Genomic DNA, 19,951 nt, shown 5'->3' on the forward strand with positions numbered 1-19,951 from the left:
ATGTCAGGAAGTGTCCCAGGTATCTTAAAAACTTACGCAAACAGAAGAACTTACACAACAAATGCAAAAAATGTTTAAGTTCAACATTTATTGAAAAAGATCTTGTGAAGTTAGCACTTAGTGTGTATGTTAGACCCTTATCTAAAGAAACCGATACCATATAAGTCGCTGAAAATACTCCTGACTACAAAAGGTTATCCTCCAAGCCAGTGCTTCAATAAATTGCAGACGTCTAATGAAATAAAATACCTATAAGGTTTCAAAAACAAATTCTCCCAACAGATGCTGTTCATTCGTCGGCAAACGAGGCGGCGGTGCGCAGGCGATCTCCATCGGGAAGAATTGCGACAAATTCGGCATCGTGGTGCACGAGCTGGGTCACGTGGTCGGCTTCTGGCACGAGCACACCAGGCCGGACAGAGACCACCACGTGCAAATTATCAGGGACAATATCATGACAGGTGAGGATCGAGGTGCCGTGTGGTTCCCGGCATCAATACAAATCATCACGGACAATATCATGACAGGTGAGGTTTGAGGTGCCGTGTGGTTCCTGGCACCAACACAAATCATCAGGGACAATATCATGACAGGTGAGGATCGAGGTGCCGTGTGGTTCCCGGCACCAACACAAATCATCAGGGACAATATCATGACAGGTGAGGGTTGAGGTGCCGTGTGGTTCCCGGCACCAATACAAATCATCAGGGACAATATCATGACGGGTGAGGGTTGAGGTGCCGTGTGGTTCCCGGCACCAATACAAATCATCAGGGACAATATCATGACAGGTGAGGGTTGAGGTGCCGTGTGGTTCCCGGCACCAATACAAATCATCAGGGACAATATCATGACAGGTGAGGGTTGAGGTGCCGTGTGGTTCCCGGCATCAATACAAATCATCACGGACAAAATCATGACAGGTGAGGATCGAGGTGCCGTGTGGTTCCCGGCATCAATACAAATCATCACGGACAAAATCATGACAGGTGAGGGTTGAGGTGCCGTGTGGTTCCCGGCACCAATACAAATCATCAGGGACAATATCATGACAGGTGAGGGTTGAGGTGCCGTGTGGTTCCTGGCACCAACACAAATCATCAGGGACAATATCATGACAGGTGAGGGTTGAGGTGCCGTGTGGTTCCCGGCACCAATACAAATCATCAGGGACAATATCATGACAGGTGAGTATTGAGGTGCCGTGTGGTTCCCGGCACCAATACAAATCATCAGGGACAATATCATGACAGGTGAGTATTGAGGTGCCGTGTGGTTCCCGGCACCAATACAAATCATCAGGGACAATATCATGACAGGTGAGGATCGAGGTGCCGTGTGGTTCCCGGCACCAACACAAATCATCAGGGACAATATCATGACAGGTGAGGGTTGAGGTGCCGTGTGGTTCCCGGCACCAGTACAAAAAAGAATCTTTTGACTCCTTTTCCCGGAGGTGACTAATCTTTCGATTGACTACAATATCGACGCCTCCATACTTTTTCCGCTACATCTACATTCGTCACGTTCTTCATGCAAGCTTGTCTGTTAAGGGATAGGCTTATAAACTTGGGATTCTTCTTTTAGGCGATGGGCTAGCAACCTGTCACTATTTGAATCTCAATCCTATCATTAAGCCAAATAGCTGAACGTGGCCATTCAATCTTTTCAAGACTGTTGGCTCTGTCTACCCCGCAAGGGATATAGAAGTGACCATTATGTATGTGAGGATTGTTTTTTGAATGTCTCTAATTCATGAAGACTTTTAGAGAGCGCGTGAAAGCTTCAAAATCCTGAAGTCTTTTAGAGAACGGCCGGTTGACTCCGGCAGTGTCCAATGTGAAAATGTTGCCATACATGAATGTGAAATGGCGTAGAAAAAAAAGGAAAGCCGGGTTGGTCATACTCACCATTCCTTCTACCTAAGAATAGGATAAGCACTGAATTTTTAATCAAACTAACATGATATTTTGGTCAACGCAGAACGAAAAAGGAGACTAGAAAATTACGACAAGAGACTCGTTTAACTGCTGTCACCATTTTTAACTTTCATGATTTATAAATCTTTGTAAATACATAAAAAATCATACATTTCCGTAGGGGTAGGCAAATACAAATCTTTCCACTTGCCTTAGTCCCTGCACACATCTTTGGCTTCACCTACAGCCATAACTCTCTACTTGCAGGCTCGTCAGTTTGAAGTACTTCTGTCAGTCACATTGTCAGTCTAGTAATCTTATAAGTATATCATGCTTTTGATGTATGTCATGCACACTATAACTCTAGATTTCCAGAACAATTACAAGAACAAAAGCTTTCAAATTAACATACTCATCATACTAACTTATTACACCCTTTAACTTGAGTACACACTAGTAATTAATTAATTAATTAACATAACAATAGATTTTGGTAACATAATGTCAGTTGAGAATCTGAAGTCATATGAGTATATCTTCTAAAGGTCGTAATGAAATTCTCTTAGTAACTAAAGATAACAAATATTTATATTCAGAACCCAATTCGTCTCTAATACCTATATAAAGATACAATGAAAAAGACCTTTTTAGAAACTAGTCTGATGAATTCACAAAATAAAGGCAGCCACAAGACTGATTGCAAATACTCTTTTGAATGAATGAATGAATAAAAAAATTATAACCATCATAAAATTTTGCACTAATGTACTTAGTTCAAAAACAAATGATCTGGTCACTGCGCACTGCGACGACACGCCGATCCGTGGCCATTTAATATTTTTTTTGTATTTTACTACACTAAAAATATATAGAGGAAAAAACACTATGGTTGGAACATTCATCAACATCATAGAGTAAAAATCAGACGAAGAAATCAGACTATTATACAGAAAAAATAAGCACAGAACAGCTTAAGATGACTTCTTAAGCTGTATATTTACTTGCATTATCAACACTACAATGAATTAAACACTTTATAATAATACTACGTACACACAAGCTATTACAACACGAAATAAGACACATAATCAAAAAAGACTGACAATATATTGTAATCAGCTTTATATAACGCAGATGTTTATAAAATGTACGCTTTAAAATCCGTGATTCTATTCACGAATGCTATGTCAAGAGCCTATGACAAAGAAATAGAAGATACATATTCATGCTGTATATCTTGATGGTATGTCTGTGATCTGAATCTCGCCACAGACACTCTGTTACTCCCATTCCCGCACAATATGTGGAATACTTGACCTGAATCCATTGCGTGCGTCTTAGTGCAAATGTTTACAATGGCCGCTTTGAACACCGACGTGTAACGTTAACGAATTGGAAACTCAGAGACTTTTGATGAAAAAAAAAATGTACTCACTGAAATTGTATTGTACTATAAAAGGTTATTATTACTTTCATCCAACTATGAGTGAGAAAATATCAAATGTCTTGGACAATAAGTGTCTTGATCCAAGCGTATTTAAGACAGCGCGTGCCTTACACGTATTTTCGACGGGCTTAACTCGCTCAAATAAATAAGTGAATAATAAATCATTGATAAATGGACAAAGTAGGGTTTGAACCCGTGCTTTAATGCGTATCTTTGACAACCGACTTTCAGAAACAATTTAATTTCAATCATAACATGTCTTAGTTAGAATTCACGTGTCTCAGTCAGACTATACTCGCTCGAATATACCAAAAACTCAGTAAAGAGTCATTATTACAAGACCGAGGTGGAATTTGAACCTGTACCTGCCTGCATGCGTATCTTAGGCCACCGACATTCAAAAATATTGTAGTACATAGTTATAAATAAAAGAAACAAAACACTTGCAATGGCGGACTTATCCCATGAAGTGAACTCTTAAATAACATTTTTAATTTCATCCTCATTACCAAGTTACGGAGTCACGTCGGCGCGTGACTCGCGAGTGAGTTCGCATTGTCTCGTCACGTCCGATATCAGACGCGTAATCCATCTGGAAGACACGAATTCGTTTCCTGTTCATTGACATGTGACTTTTTATGCCGAATTTAGGCTGAGAGGTTAATACATGATGTCGATATAGAAAAAACATACTGCGTGCCAGACGCTCTCCTTCCCGTGCCATTCGTAAAAGTAATTTAGGGAATAACTTATGTCACGATTTCATTTCTTTTTATTCCATCAAATAGGCTATGTGTTATAATTATATTATGTATAATAGATATTATGGCCTATCAGTAGATATTATGTGTGTGTTTGTGTGTGTGTGTGTGTAATATATATAATCACGTCTATATCCCTTGCTGTGTAGACAGAGCCAACGTTGGCCATGTTCAGCTGTTTGGCTTTATGATGGAATTGAGATTCAAATAGTAACAGGTTGCTAGCCCATCGCCTAAAAGAAGAATCCCAAGTTTATAAGCCTATACCTTAGTCGCCATTTACGACATCCATGGGAACGAGATGGAGTTGTATTATTCTTTTTTATTGGTGCCGGGAACCACACGGCATTATATATATTTAAATAAGCTATGTAGCTGAACGTGGCCTTCCAGTATTTTCGAGGCTCTTTCTACCCTGTAAGAGTAACGTCATTATATATGTATATGTTTTTCTTTCACTACAAAAACTAGCCAATTAACCATCTAAATCCTGCTTAATTCACGAACATCACCTTTATAATTTATCTAGAACTGCATACGAATTGGGGCCGGCAATTCGCAAGCATTAACCTAGATTAAATGGTCATTATAATGTACAGTAATGAAATGGGTGGCCGCTGGTCCCGATAGTGACCACTCAATGTGATGTCACACCGTTTTATGTGATAGACTGTTGAATAAACGTCACATGAATTGTTTTTACTACGCTTTTATTTTCGTAAAATATTAAAAAACTGACTTTAATGGTAATAATGTAATGGAGTATTTGGCATGCTTCTTTATTTATTTATTTAAAAAATGTACGGGTGGTGCGATAATTGTAAAAAAAATATGTAAAGTATATAATACTAGCTGTGCCCGCGACTTCGTCCGCGTGGAATAGTTATTTTGGGCATCATATTTATTCAGGGCGGTCAGGCGGTCACGCGTATTAGAAAGAACGCTGGTTCGCCGTATTAAATGTTTCGCTGCAAATTGCTTATAACGACTATATCTCAAAACCTATTCGTCTGATTTATATACTGTAAATGGCAATTTTAGTCTACATGAAAAGCCGAAAGTAATAAACATATTTATTTGGATAAGGATTAATACTGGCTTAAAGAAAATTGGTTTCAAAATAATTTATGTTTATAATGAAAAAATAATCTTAAAAAATGAACATAAAAGTGGTTATTGTAAGTAAACCTTAAGATATAGATATATGCTCTCGCGGACTTTTTTGTGGCAAAAAATGAGTACTTCACATCTTTAGTACATTGTTTTACTATATCTTTGTTGGTTTGCGCAGCGTTCGCGTGGAAAGCTCGCAGATGGCCGACTCATTCAACTTTCACCTGCATTGTTGACGTTTCCCGTAGGAAATCCGGGATAAAATGTCGCCTATAGCCTTCCTCGATAAATAGACTATCTAACAGTGAAAGAATTATTCAAATCGGTTCAGTAGTTTCTGAGATTAGCGCGTTTAAACAAACAAACAAACAAACAAACAAAACAAACTCTTCAGCTTTATAATATTAAGTATAGATATGTACTTATATAGCTATTTTTCGAGTTAAAGTTTAGCCTATGTATGATACTCTCTAGTTCACAAAAAAATTAGTTTAACCATTTTGCCGTTCAGTCATTAAAGAATCACCTTTACTCGTTATATTAAAAATAAGTAAGGAAGTCCGAAAATATTTTCTCTTTATGCAAGTTCGTCGGTTTTGGGTACTCGTTCGTCAAGTCCTTCCCACCCCAACCCGTTCACATTCCCTTTATATACTCGTATTTCGCATCGTGAACATATCTAGGCTCAACACTGTAGGCTCCACTATACTATATTAAGTACACACGGCTAAGAAGATACCTGGGTCACCTCCTACATACCAATCAAGGCGAGGTGGCACAGCTGTCTCCTGAGCCCACGGTACTATAGTTTACAAAAATAATTCATTACAAACATACATACATACATATGGTCACGTCTATATCCCTTGCGGGGTAGACAGAGCCAACAGTCTTGAAAAGACTGAATGGCCACGTTCAGCTATTTGGCTAAATGATAGAATTGAGATTCAAATGGTGACAGGTTGCTAGCCCATCGCCTAAAAAAGAATCCCAAGTTTGTAAGCTTTTACGACATCCATGGGTAAGAGATGGAGTGGTCCTATTCTTTTATGTATTGGTGCCGGGAACCACACGGCACCAAATGCGGCGGCATTACACACAAAACATTAATATTAATTGGAGTTCCAACTATTTTGACTATCCTTAATCGCTGTAATCCGTTCGCAAAAAACATTGATTGGCCCCGTCAATTTGGTAGGCTCGATTAAGCTAATGGTCAGTAATTTGGCGCATTTTCCTTGAGGAAAGTCAGGATGAAAATATTTCTCGTTATTTAAAGTTATCTAAAAATACTCTTTTCATAACGGCAGATGTTCAAAACTCAATCCCAACTAATAATAAAAATGCGAATGTAAGTTAATTTGTTTGTTTGTCGTCTTTTCACGCGTTATCTACTGAACAAATATTATTGCATTTTGCGAATCACTACATAGTATAAAACAAAGTCGCTATTTTAGTCTGTTTGTCTGTATGCTTAAATCTTTAAAATTACGCAACGGATTTTGATGCGGTTTTTTGTAACAGGTAGAGTGATTCAAGAGGAAGGTTTTATGTATATTTTTTTCCGAATTTTGCACCCGTGTGAAGCTGGGGCGGGTCGCTAGTATATGTATATAATTAAAGGGTTTGGAGATGGACATAGGGTACTTTTCATTCCGGTAAAAACTATAGTTCCCGAGGGATTTGCGAATAACCTGTATTGTTTTGAAGGTAGCGCTAAATTCCTCGCTTTTCTTTTGTGGTGCTAAATTCGTGCGGGCTTCACCAGCTTCAAAAGCTAGTCGCTAATAATAACAAGGAAGTTAGGGATGATAATGTCTCATGAACATTACCAGTACATCGGTTGTCAGTAATAAAATATACCTGTGTTTTATTACTGTATCTAATTACACATCAAAATAAAACCTTGAACATAACGTACGAAAGTAATCGTTAATATAGACTGATTGACTTCGGAAATGTGGATTTTATGTACACTTGGAAACCATCTTTATGCCTCGACTCGACGTACCAATATTATTGGGATCTTTTTTTTTTTATAATAACAGTGATTTGTTTCTTTTATAACTATAAATTTTTATGCAATAAAGATATTACAAACAAACAAACAGTTTCGTACAACCTGTTTATTTAGGTTTAGATTAATTGCGCCTGTAGGTCAGTATATTTTTTTTCTAAAAGTTGATATGAAATTATTCTCACTAAAGCCACAGTCAATATAAGCTATATCTACCCTTTGTCATTCTCCGTACTACGTACCGCCCTCACTCATACTGTCATCATCATTATAAGTCTCTTCTATATTCAGTTTCTTCTATTAGGCCTCTTCCCTTTTCTTCTACGTGACAGTCTTTTCCCAGTCTCATCCAATCATGGCCTGTGTCTTCGTATGTCATCAACCCATCTTTGTGGTGGTCGACCTCCTCCTCAGATATCGGTGCTAGGTCTCCATTCAATGACTCGTCTAGTCCATCTGCTCGAGCTGAGCAATGTGCCCAACCCATATCCACTTCTCCCTTAACTCTGCGTGTTCCCAGTTGCACCCTCCATAGAAGTGTTTCGGGGCCCGAGATCCGCCTTCCTTTTCTCTCTCCACTTGGTCCGGTTTTAGGCGTCTCCGGATTTCAGTCCATTGTCCACTTTTTATGGGCTATTAAAGACACAACTTCGGTCACTTTTGTTCTGCTGCGAATCCATTTGTTACGCTTCCTCCAGACTACACTGTATCTATTTTCATAAAGGTTTTTTCAGACTACAAATATGTTATAGACAAGGCACACTTTCAGATTTACAATATAAGTAACTAGCCGTGCCCGCGACTTCGTCTGCGTGGAATAGGTATTTTGGGCATCATTGAAGCCCTCAAGGATAAATATTTTTCCCCGTTTTTTTCACATTTTTCATTATTTCTGTGCTCCTTATAGTTGCATGTGATGTTATATAGCCTAGAGCATTCCTCGATAAATGGTCTATTCAACGCAAAAATAATTTTTCAATTCGAACCAGTAGTTCCTGAGATTAGCGCGTTCAAACAAACAAACGAACACACTCTTCAGCTTTATAATATCTATTAGTATAGATAATAAAAATAGTAACGTTATTTCAATCCTACAGGGCAAGAATACAACTTCAACAAGCTGACTGAAGAAGAGGTGAACTCTTTAGGACAAACCTATGACTACGACTCCATAATGCACTACGCGAGGAACACCTTCAGTAAAGGAACATTTTTGGACACCATCCTACCTCTGGAGTTTAATGGGAAGAAACGGCCGGAGATTGGACAGCGAGTGAAACTGAGTGCGAGTGATATAGCGCAGACTAACCTGCTCTATAAATGTGCAAGTAAGTTGTGTGACATTATTATTTAGTGAAACTAGTTGTTTCTTTCACTCCAAATTTAAAATTATCTGTAGGTTTTTTACTGGACTGGTAGAAAAGAACAGAGTGCCAGCTACTTATTTTCCTGCTTAGATTTTAAAAGGGAATGGTTTATGTACTTGAGATTCTTTGAGGCCATGAGGCTTTAAACCTGTCAGTGTATTTGAATCTCAATTCCGTTATCAAACAATCCAATTGAACGGGCGTTAAAGTTTTTTTTAATCTGCTGACACTGTCTGCCCTATCATCACTACATACTATAAAACAAAGTCGCCCATTTTGTCTGTAGTCCCTTCGTATGCATAAAACTTTAAAACTACGCAACGGATTTTGATGCGGTTTTCACTAATAGAAAGAGTATTTTCTCCGACAGGTTTTTATATATAATTGAAATACATTGAAACTATATTAGCTGAGTTATAGCGATTTATGTCCAAGAAGTCAGAAAAAAAATCTAATTGAAGATTGCATTTGTGCGTGCGCCGCTTATACCGTTGGATACAAGTAAGAACAATGTATAGCAAAAACATTGGTCTTTATTAGTTCTACAAAAAAGTCCGCGATGACATATATCCAGCTTTTTTATTTAAGTCACAAAAACTACTTTTCTGTATTAAAAAAACATTTAATTCGTTGGGTGATGTTTAACTGGTGATATAACCAATAATACATATATCCTTATCAAAATAAGTAAGTTCATCATCACGAGCATTTAATTTTGATTATATAATATTAAAAAGTAGGTACTACGACTTTGATCTATACATATAAGACAAAAAAAATCTGTACATTACTTAAATATTTTTTCCAAAAACTGATAGGGGGGGCGATCAAAGAAGAGTCACAGAAACCAAAAAACATTTTAATATTTTAAACGCGGTTAAGGGAAAGAGAAGTTATTGTGAATTGAAAATTAGTATCCAATATGTGTTGGTGCGTTGACTGTATTTGTCGAAGTAGCGGGATACACGCAAACGAAGTTGCGCGGGTCAGCTAGTAAAGAATAAAACGATTAGATAAAAATGTAGGTAGGTACTTAGATAATTCTCAATTGTTCAGTTAAACCTGCATAAAAAGAAACACAAGATACTTAATCCGTTTTTTTTCTCTCAATATTTCTTCACCAAACGACATTTATACAAATCCTAGATATTTCTTAACTTTAATATCTGTTTATCTCATGAATAAATATCTAGTTCAACATTGTTGAGGCAGTCCTAAGTGTCTCGAATGTAAAGTAAAAGGCCTACGGGCGCTCCTGTCTCCTTGAGAAAGACGAAGAACGATGAAGCTTATGACGCCGTCTACAAAAAGTTTAACGGGTTCTTTACAAAAACGTTTTTGGCTCATTTCGATAATACGCTGTCGAATAAATATCGAATTTACATATATACATAAATATGTAAAATAGGCAGAAACCACATATAATAATATTGAACTTATTTTGTGTGAACACACTCGTCTATCTGTTTTTTTTTATTATCCACGGCGTAGTAGGCAGAGTAGCTAAGCATTTAGCGATGGAATTTAGATTCTGAGATTGTATCTTGTCCGTCATACGAAATACGATTTTTTTTCTTTCTCTCGATTGACCTTTACAATCTGCCTAGGAAGTGATAATTTTGTTTGTTTGTTTAACTTAAAAACTTGTAAACTTTTACTGTACATACATATATATAACAAATTACAAAACAGTTATTGGATTTAGAACAGTAGCGGACTTATCCCAATTAGGATTTCTTCCAGTCAACCAAAAAATAAAGGATAATCCATAATTAAAAAGGCAGCGCACATAAAAAGCATTGAGAATGCGTTATAACAAATAATATATCTTAACATAATTATTGGTAATATTGGTCAATTCGCGAACTACGATATGAGAGCTTCACAAAAAAAATTCAAAATTCAAAAATTCAAAATTTTTTATTCATTATTATAGGATATTATTATATCGTTTAATAATTGTCGTATGGTTTAACAACTTGGTTGACGTCAAATATATTACTTAAAAACTAAGTTTACTGCCGCTTCCAAGGCGTCAGTGCAGAAGAAGCGGTAACAACAAATAAAAACACACACACACACATCAAATTCCCTATATATATTGAAAAATAAAAGCGACCTAAAATTATCTCTTTCATGAACAGATGCGTAGTTAGTTTGATTTTCAAATATTTTCACTCAAGTTCCTTAATAAAAAACAAACATGTTACTTTTTATAACTGGCCAGTAACATGTTAAAAAGAGGTTGATACAATTTAATGTATGGTCTTAATAGGACAACAAATTATAAGAATGTTTGAAACGATTTCTTATTCGTGACGCGTGAACTTATTTTACAAACTATTCAAACTATGACCACCTACGTTCTTTTGAATAAATGTCATTTGCTCAAATTGTAAAATTACATTAGGCATATTTAATGCTTAACAAAATTTATATTTGATTAGTGGACTTGTGTGGGTGTAAAGTAAACCAATTCAGAAAAGCTAAATCTAAATTTAACAATTCCTAATAACCATTTAGGTACTGTGTGGGCCAAAATCTGCTTAAGGACAATTATCTAATTCCAGAACATGACCCGAATTGTAAACAAGTTGTTACGCTTGATGATGCCTCCGTGATGTTGGTTACTTTATGCAGATTCTTTATAAAAAAGTAGGTGTTACATACATACATACATTATAATCACGGCTATATCCCTTGCGGGTAGACAGAGCCGACAGTCTTGCTGCAATTCAGAACTACAACATGTAGTTGTACGTGACTTTACCCTTACTTTAAATCGACTTTTGAAGCATTTGTTAATACAAGATTATTATATCTATACCAATAATATAAAGCTGAAGAGTTTGTATGTATTTTTTGTATTTCGTAAATATGAAATGTTCCTGTTATTCTCTCTGTAGAGGAGCAAAGGTGTATCTTTTAACAGTGCTCCCAGATTGAGTAAATCAAGTTTTTACACGTAACAAGTCTCTCTGACCTCCGCAATATTTGCAGAGGAACCTAACCCGTATTGGATTACGCTAAAAGCTGATGCAGATACACTTAGCCGCCTTTTACGACATCTATGGAATAGAGAATAATAAACCTATTCTAAAGTTTCGGCTATTATAAGGCAAAATTATGAGCTTATACCTACTCTGCTATATTATTTGCAAACCAGTTCAGAAGATTTTTAAATTCTTTGAAAGATATCTTAGTCTTTTAATTTTAATTTAAGTACAAAAAAAAATAACTTTTTATTGTAGTCCAAAAAACAGGATGACTCACTTTACTTTCACGATATACATACAGATAAAAACTTTATTCACTTGTTTTCTTAGCCGTGTGGTTCCCGGCACCAATAGAAAAAATAATAGGACCACTCCATCTCCTTCCCATGAAATTCGTAAAACGTGATTATATATATGTATGTATGTACCAAAATTAACCTACTTAATTAGCCGTATACAAAGTTTGCTATCTCAATATCTAATTAAAAGTACCTGTTAAGTTCGTTTAATTCAGTTCCCGTGTTAAGCGCTCGCCGTGGGCGTTACCAGGATATAAATTAGGTTACGAAAGGAATGCCATGTTGTGCGTACTCCACGAAACCAAACGAAAATGCCTCATTAATTTTGTATTCAAATTAGTATAGTATAAAGATAGGCTTGCAAACTTGGGATTCTTATTTTAGGCGATGGGCTAGCAACCTGTCACTATTTGAATCTCAATTCTATCATTAAGCCAAACAGCTGAACGTGGCCTTTTCAAAACGGTTGGCTCTGTCTACCCCGCAAGGGATATAGACGTGATTATATGTATGTATGTATGCAATAAAGTATACCTACTCTGTATATTGAGGCAAATATCTATGTAGTCTCTACAAAATTGATCCTTATTGGCACAAGAATAGTTAACACTAGTAAATTTATTCCGAATATGGCATCTAGAATTGTATGATCTAGAAACTTCTGTTCAAGTCAATTATATCTAGTTCAGACGGAGAGTTGAAAACTTGACGATAGAATTTTGATTTGCAGGGTAGATGTGAAATAGCATGGAAAGACGGAGCTTGTATGAACTAGTTCGCTACTGAATATATCACTTCATTTTCCTTAGTGCAAAAGTTGTGTGCTGAATGCTAAGTTGCAACTTTGGATTTTAGTCTGTTGTTTGTTAGAATGTTATGGGATTTGAAAGATTTGAACGATTTTTTTTTTATGATAATTTTCGTCGTTACTCATTTGTTCAGACTTACAATAGTCGTAAGGAACCCTTAGAAACAAGGAGATCAATGTAAGCCATGCTTTTTTTAATGTGTGGTTCCCGGCACCAATACAAAAAGGAATAGGACCACTCCATCTCTTTCCCATGGATGTCGTTAAAGGCGACTAAGGGATAGGCTTACAAACTTGGTATTCTTTTTTAGGCGATGGGCTAGCAACCTGTCACTATTAGAATCTCAATTCTATCATCAAGCCAAATAGCTGAACGTGGCCATTCAGTCTATTCAAGACTGTTGGCTCTGTCTACCACGCAAGGAAGATAGACGTGACCATATGTATGTATGTAGATATGTATGTGTGTTTTTATCTCAATTTGGTCCAAAGGTTCGACTGGTAGAGAATGTTTTCTTGCGTTAAGTTCACCTGTTTTACATTTTACGTGCATAAAGATCGAATAAATAAATTTACTAATTCCTATAAAAGTTAGTGACAATTTATACTCTTATTCTCATATTGAGCAACATCATTACTTTAATTCCGTCAATTGCGGTCTGTGATAACGTATCTCTTGATTGTTTGCCATACGTCCCAATTATTACTTCACTTAGCGGTGCGGTCAAACAAAGCGGTCAACTTTTTATCTCAAGAACCTTCACGACAATACTAACAAACACTCACAGCTTCCTACAATTCACAGAATGCGGGAAGACCTTATTGGGAAACTCTGGCTGGTTCAACTCTCCCGGCTGGGGATCTGAAGTGGCTCCAGTGTCGGCTGAGAGATGCGAGTGGAGAATTGTAGCCACGCACGGTGAACGAGTGGTCTTAAATATCACTGGTGAGTTTTATTTTGATCTTTTTTTTTACCAATTAAAAAAAAACTAAAGGTCTTTATTATAACAGCTGAGGGGCGATGGTGTAGTGCGAGACGTAATTTACTTATATGAGTATCATCAACCTTTAGCAGTAATTATGAAGTCATACATACATATAGTCACGTTTATATCCCTTGCGGGGTAGACAGAGCCAATAGTCTCGAAAAGACTTATAGGCTATTATCAGCTGTTTGGAATGGTAAAATATGTACAAAAAGAACATAAAATTGACACCTGATTAATAGGTATATATAAATCTTATAAAGTTGTTTAAAGTTAATAAAATTACCTACTTTTTCTGCACTAAGTAACAAAGTATCTCGGGTCTGCTGGAAGAGATTTCTTTTGAAATAAGCAGAAATTTTGTAATTTTGTTTCTTGTGTTTATCAGTCTCGATGTTTTCTGTGTACATAAATTAGTAAATAAATAAATTAGTAAATAAAAGTAGGTGCCTTAACTTTGTCTGATTATCATAAACAATTCTGTTTAGGAGTTAAGTTCTATAGAAAGCAAAGAGTATTTAATGTATACTTTTTCATCGCACTCTTTTGTTGTTTTTTTTTTCAGTAATTCCTTAGTACATAAAATTCTACTCAAACAGCATCACAATTTTTTTATTTCAAATCTCATAATGAATTGATTTCTTTACCAAACACTTTATACCTAGATAAAAAATTTATAGAAATGAAAAGCGTTTATTTCAGGATTAAGCCTATTATGTGTTTAATAATATAAATTTGTTATACAAAAAATTATATACCTATACGGTGACAAAAACGTTTACTGAAAAGGTTACACCATAAATAAAGGATATAGTTTATTTTAATATAAAATTTTGTTTACTCCTCCCGCTCAAGGGAAATTCCTGGAAATTGCCGAGGTATCATAAAACCCATACTCAAAGGTTGTCAATACAAGGACGAAACGTGCGTCGGCAAAAATTACAGGGCTGCGATTGAGGCATTGACATGTACGATATATTACTGGACAGATTCGTGAAAATAAATGTTAATAGTTAATTATAATAAGACAATAATGTTTGAATTACATGTCTTAATTAAAGTGTAGGTACATTAAGTTTGACATACATACATATGGTCACGTCTATATCCCTTGTGGGGTAGACAGAGCCAACAGTCTTGAAAAGACTGAATGGCCACGTTCAGCTGTTAAGCTTTATGATAGAATTGAGATGAGATGCAAATAGTGACAGGTTGCTAGCCCATCGCCTAAAATAAGAATCCCAAGTTTAAAAGCCTATCCCTTAGTCGCCTCTTATGACATCTACGGGAAATGAGAAATAGTGTTCCTATTCTTTTTTATATTGGGGCCGGGAACCACACGGCACATACATACTCATACATACCTATATAAAGGTGGGCCTTTCTTTCTATATGTATGTATGAGTTCTGTCATATCCAGCATCGATAAATGTCAATGGGTTGGGGTGCTTCGAGTGTCCTCTCAGCTGGAGGGCCAGTGTTACCTGACAATGCTCTTTTGTGGCAATCTGCTGAGGTCACTAACGTTAATGCCGTGTGGTTCCCGGCACCAATACAAAAAAGAATAGAACCACTCCATTTCTTTCCCATGGATGTCGTAAAAGGCGACTAAGGGATAGGCTCACAAACTTTGGATTCTTTTTTAGGCGATAGGCTAGCAACCTGTCACTATTCGAATCTCAATTCTATCATTAAGCCAAATAGCTGAACGTGGCCATTCAGTCTTTTTCAGACTGTTGGCTCTGTCTACCCCGAAAGGGATACAGACGTGACCATATGTATGTATGTATGCTGAGGTCACATCTATACGGTACGAGATCCACCCTTGTAGATATCATTGATCTTTTGGCAATTTTGAATTCCCTCCTCTAATGTCTGTTTCTAGATTAGATATTAACAACTTGAGGATTTACCAGGCTAGAGAAAATGTGCATTGTTTGAGTTTGTGTGTTCGACCTTTGACTTCGTCCTTACCTTTACTTACGCTTACCATCATACAGGCAGTGTCAAATATCCAAGTTAACTAATAATCTTACATTAGAAATCTGATATAAGCAAGTTAATTACACATAGTGTGACACTGATGATTCTACATTTGATTTCTTTAAAAACACAAGCATTTTTATTTTTTTTGTAATCAAAATTAAAAAAATATATAAATTAAATTCCTTTTTACTTCCTTATTCTAATTATGAACCTTTCACTTTACTGGCCAGTTTTGACAATGAAGAACAATTATTTTAAGCCAATCAACACGCTGAAAGAAATCAGGACATCTCTCCTCTGCTTCGGGCCCGGGTTCCGCTTCATTGTCAATAGGTAGCACAATTGCACAATAACAAATATAAAACGAATATTTTATTCCTGATTCCGAATCAATGGACAAGAAACGGTATCCATTCAACGGTATGTATATTAAATGATGCAATGGAATAGATTTGTGAGAAGCGAACGCTGTTCCAAGTCCAATACGGCATAATGTCAACGGATGTAGATTATTTAAGACGTGAATTTTCGTGCCACTGAATTTGGTACGAAATTCATTCATTAATTCATATTATCACGTGTATATCCCTTGCTGGGTAGACAGAGTCAGCAATCTTAAAAGACTAATAGGTCTCGTTCAGCTTTTAGGCTTAATGATGAGATTGATATTAAAATAGTGACAGGTTGCCAGCCCATCGCCTAAAAGAAGAATCCCAAGTTTATAAGTCTATCCCTTAGTCGCCATTTACGGCATCCATGAAAAATAAATCGAGTGGTTCTATTCTAAATTGCCGGAAACCACACGGAATGACGAATAAACGAAATAAACTTTAAAATAAATATTATGGACAAAAATGACAATATGGACAAAACGCATTAAAATAAAGTCAATTCTTTTGGCTACTATACACGGACACCGATTAATATACCCACAAAACTTATGATTGTCACAATTTTTTCGCCGAGTAACAAAAATAATTGAAGTCGTCTCATTACATCCGGTACGGTTGACAAAAAAGCCATTTGTCAACCAACGACTGTCTCGTTATGACCGAGGATTATCTTCTCTTTGAGATAAAATGCTGTGATTTCTTTAGTAGAAAAATAACAGTTATTATAGCAACTTATGTAGGTACTATTATTGCTCAATGTTAGTGACATTTTCGTGTTTTTAATTACAATTATTTTAGATATAGAACTATTACATAAGACTAATAAGAAATTAAACTAAATGAAAAAGAAAAGGTTTTCTGCACCTAAGATATTGACTAATTTTAAAGGCACATTCAGGCAACTTGACAGAAGTCACCTCGTATAAAAACTTTACTTGGCCAATCCAGTAACGTGGTGACAGGGGGACCCTGGGCTCTAGAGTGGTGAGGTCGCAACCTAACGCCAAGTGGATGATGAAAAATACTTTACAATGTTATGGTGAAAAATCTTCGAAATGTATATTCACTTCGGAGTGTATATTGCCGTGTAGTTACCAGCGCTTTAGAATAGGACACCCCATATCTTACAAATGAAAGTCGTAAAAGGCGACTGAGGAAAAGACTACTAAGCTACTGATCTTTCTATAGACGATATGCTAACCTGTCACTATTTAAATTTCAATTCCATTACTAAGCCATACTGCTGAACGTGGCATTTCAGTCTTTTCAAGACTGTTAGCTTTGTTTACCCCACAAGGGTTACAGACGTGATAATATGTATGTTTGTTCAAAATAAGATGAAAATTCGTACCAACATGATCCTAAAGAAATCGTAAAGTGAAAATCTCGGTAAGGCAACAAGATTGATGGTCTGCGGTGACCGGTGGCGCCGCCACTTGAAATAAAAGCGAGGCGATAAATTCATTAATTCTAACGGCAAATCCATTTAGTTTCGCGCCGGGCCCGCCGTGAATTAGCATGTGTTTGGCCTTTTGTTTTGTTTGGTTTAGGACACCACAATACAATAAATATATACACAATACAATAAATATGTACCTTTATTCTTAAGTGTGCAGAAATGGCAAGTGTTCAGTAAATGTCGCATCGAAAACCCGCTAAAATTCAAGGTGGTTTTTTTTAAAAAGTTTCAAAAATAGAATCGAAACGTATTAAAAAAAATAATCGCGATTTAAAATATGCAACCAGCCAATGCCAATATGAATAAATAAAAACTTGCGTTTTATACAAGTTTTATTTTATACAAATATGCGTTTTATACAAATCTTGCATAAAGCGTCATTTTTTTTTATTCATATTGGCACTGGCTAGTTGTCCTGCCGCCTTTCAGATTAGGTACTAAAATAGTATTTGTATTAGAATAGTAAGTATTATATTTGAACAATCTTTGAAAACAGTAACTTAGATATTTATTTTTAGGTCGTTCTATTAATAATAATATATAAATTTTTATGACGCCAACGCACTATATAAAACTACTACTTAGTACATAGTATACCAATATCTCTCTGTTACCTAAGAGCTCTCCCTCAGTTTAATCTCTTTAAAAGTGTACAAACACAAAACAAAGGGAACATGGCCGATCTTTGCTCTGTATCGTCGTTTGAAACTGAAATTGCGAACCCATTTCTTAATCAATGAAGCGAGGTCTAGCCGTTATTGGCAACGACAAAGGACCATTAATCATAAAGCAATGGCTTCATTAATTGAATAATGTTTAAATATCATTTGTCTTGTAGATATTGTAATTTATAATAGGAGTTGAAAATTATTTATAGCTTTCAAAGAGGTTGAGTTAAAAAAAAAACGTTCACAAAGCTTTGATTTTTGTTTTGGTGCCGTGTGGTTCCCGGCACCAATAAAAAAAAGAATAGGACCGGAATATCGTAGAAGGCGACTGAGGAATACGATACTTGGGATTCTTTTTTTTAGTCTATGGGCTAGCAACCTATTTAAATCCCAATTCGTGTTCATTTTTGTTCAAAGTTCATTCAAAATTTGCATGGATCGTGGAAGGACAATTTTCTAAAGACTTATCGAGATCTGCAAGCTTTAACTAGTCTAATTTCAAATGAAAGACTTTAATAAGAAATTAAATATTGCTTCTTTCTTGATTCTTTTTATTTCACAGTTACTTAAATGAAATAATTTTCACTGAAGCTTCTTTAGTTATACATTCACTTGTGTTGAAAATGGAGATAAAAGTAGGTACCCACCAAAAATATTTTTGAGCGGCTTGACTTTGACAGGTTATTCCGGCGCCTATTTAGCCGAAATCTATACTTAATATTATAAAGCTGAAAAGTTTGTTTGTTTGAACGCGCTAATCTCAGGAACTACTGGTTCGGATTGAAAAATTATTAATTTTGCGTTAAATAGACCATTTATCGAGAAAGGCTTTAGGCTATATAACATTACGTTGCAACTACATGGAGTAAAGAAATAATGGAAAATGTGAACAAAAACGGGGAAAATTATTCATCCTTGAGGGCTTCAATGACGCCCAGAATAATTATTCCACGCGGACGAAGTTTTTTGTAAATGTAACTACGTAACTGTAAGAAAAAAAAAAGAATAGCAGTGACGCCAACAAACAACAAAGCGTACTATTCAAAATAAGCCCTATCCTAGCTCAGCTCCTTCACAGCTTAACCCCCTTTGTAAAACGGAGACAATAATGTTTTGTATACGACAATAAGCCAATCCGAATTGAATTCTATCTGTTAATTTGTTTGCTTGGCTTCTCTCGGGAGACTTAATTAATTTGCCAATGGCGCATTAAAATGTGTTAATTGTTTGGTTTGATTAATTAAAACAATTAGGTTAATTTTTCATTTCGTACCGTGTGGTTCCCGGAACTAATAGAAAAAAGAATAATAAGAAATAGATAGAGTAGTCCTACATCTCTTTCCCATGGATGTCGTAAAAGGCGACTAATGGATAGTTGTAGGTATAAACTTGGGATTCTTCTTTTAGACGATGGAATAGAAACTTGTCACTATTTGAATCTCAATTCTATAATTGATTAAAATTTATACTTGTCATTTGGAGATAAAGCGAAAGTACATTTGTTTGAAAACGTTACTGTACAAAAAATATTTATTCGTTGTCTGCTTGTCAGATATTTCTATAACTGGTCCCTGGTCTTTGTTGAAAAAAAAAAAAAATTGGTTTGATTGAAAACTGATAACTGATTTTTAATGAAAAATAAAACGCCTATTGCTTGCAGTACTGTTGATTTTTAAAACTTTAACACCACTGTTCGCAATTCTGACACCCACTCGATTTAGAAGAAGAACAAG

The 19,951-nt window shown here is 35.9% G+C and overlaps 1 protein-coding gene across 1 annotated transcript in view; it reads left to right on the plus strand.

Annotated features, from left to right (window-relative positions):
• LOC106142903 (tolloid-like protein 1) overlaps positions 1 to 19,951 on the plus strand; it is a 67,250-nt gene that overhangs the window by 33,353 nt on the left and 13,946 nt on the right. The window contains exons 6-8 of the mRNA XM_060945808.1: positions 283 to 461; positions 8,355 to 8,585; positions 13,533 to 13,673. Of these exons, the coding sequence (XP_060801791.1) occupies positions 283 to 461; positions 8,355 to 8,585; positions 13,533 to 13,673 (551 nt within the window). The remainder of the gene's footprint in view (positions 1 to 282; positions 462 to 8,354; positions 8,586 to 13,532; positions 13,674 to 19,951) is intronic.

This window comes from Amyelois transitella, chromosome 9, assembly GCF_032362555.1.
Source record: "Amyelois transitella isolate CPQ chromosome 9, ilAmyTran1.1, whole genome shotgun sequence".
NCBI lineage: Eukaryota > Metazoa > Arthropoda > Insecta > Lepidoptera > Pyralidae > Amyelois > Amyelois transitella.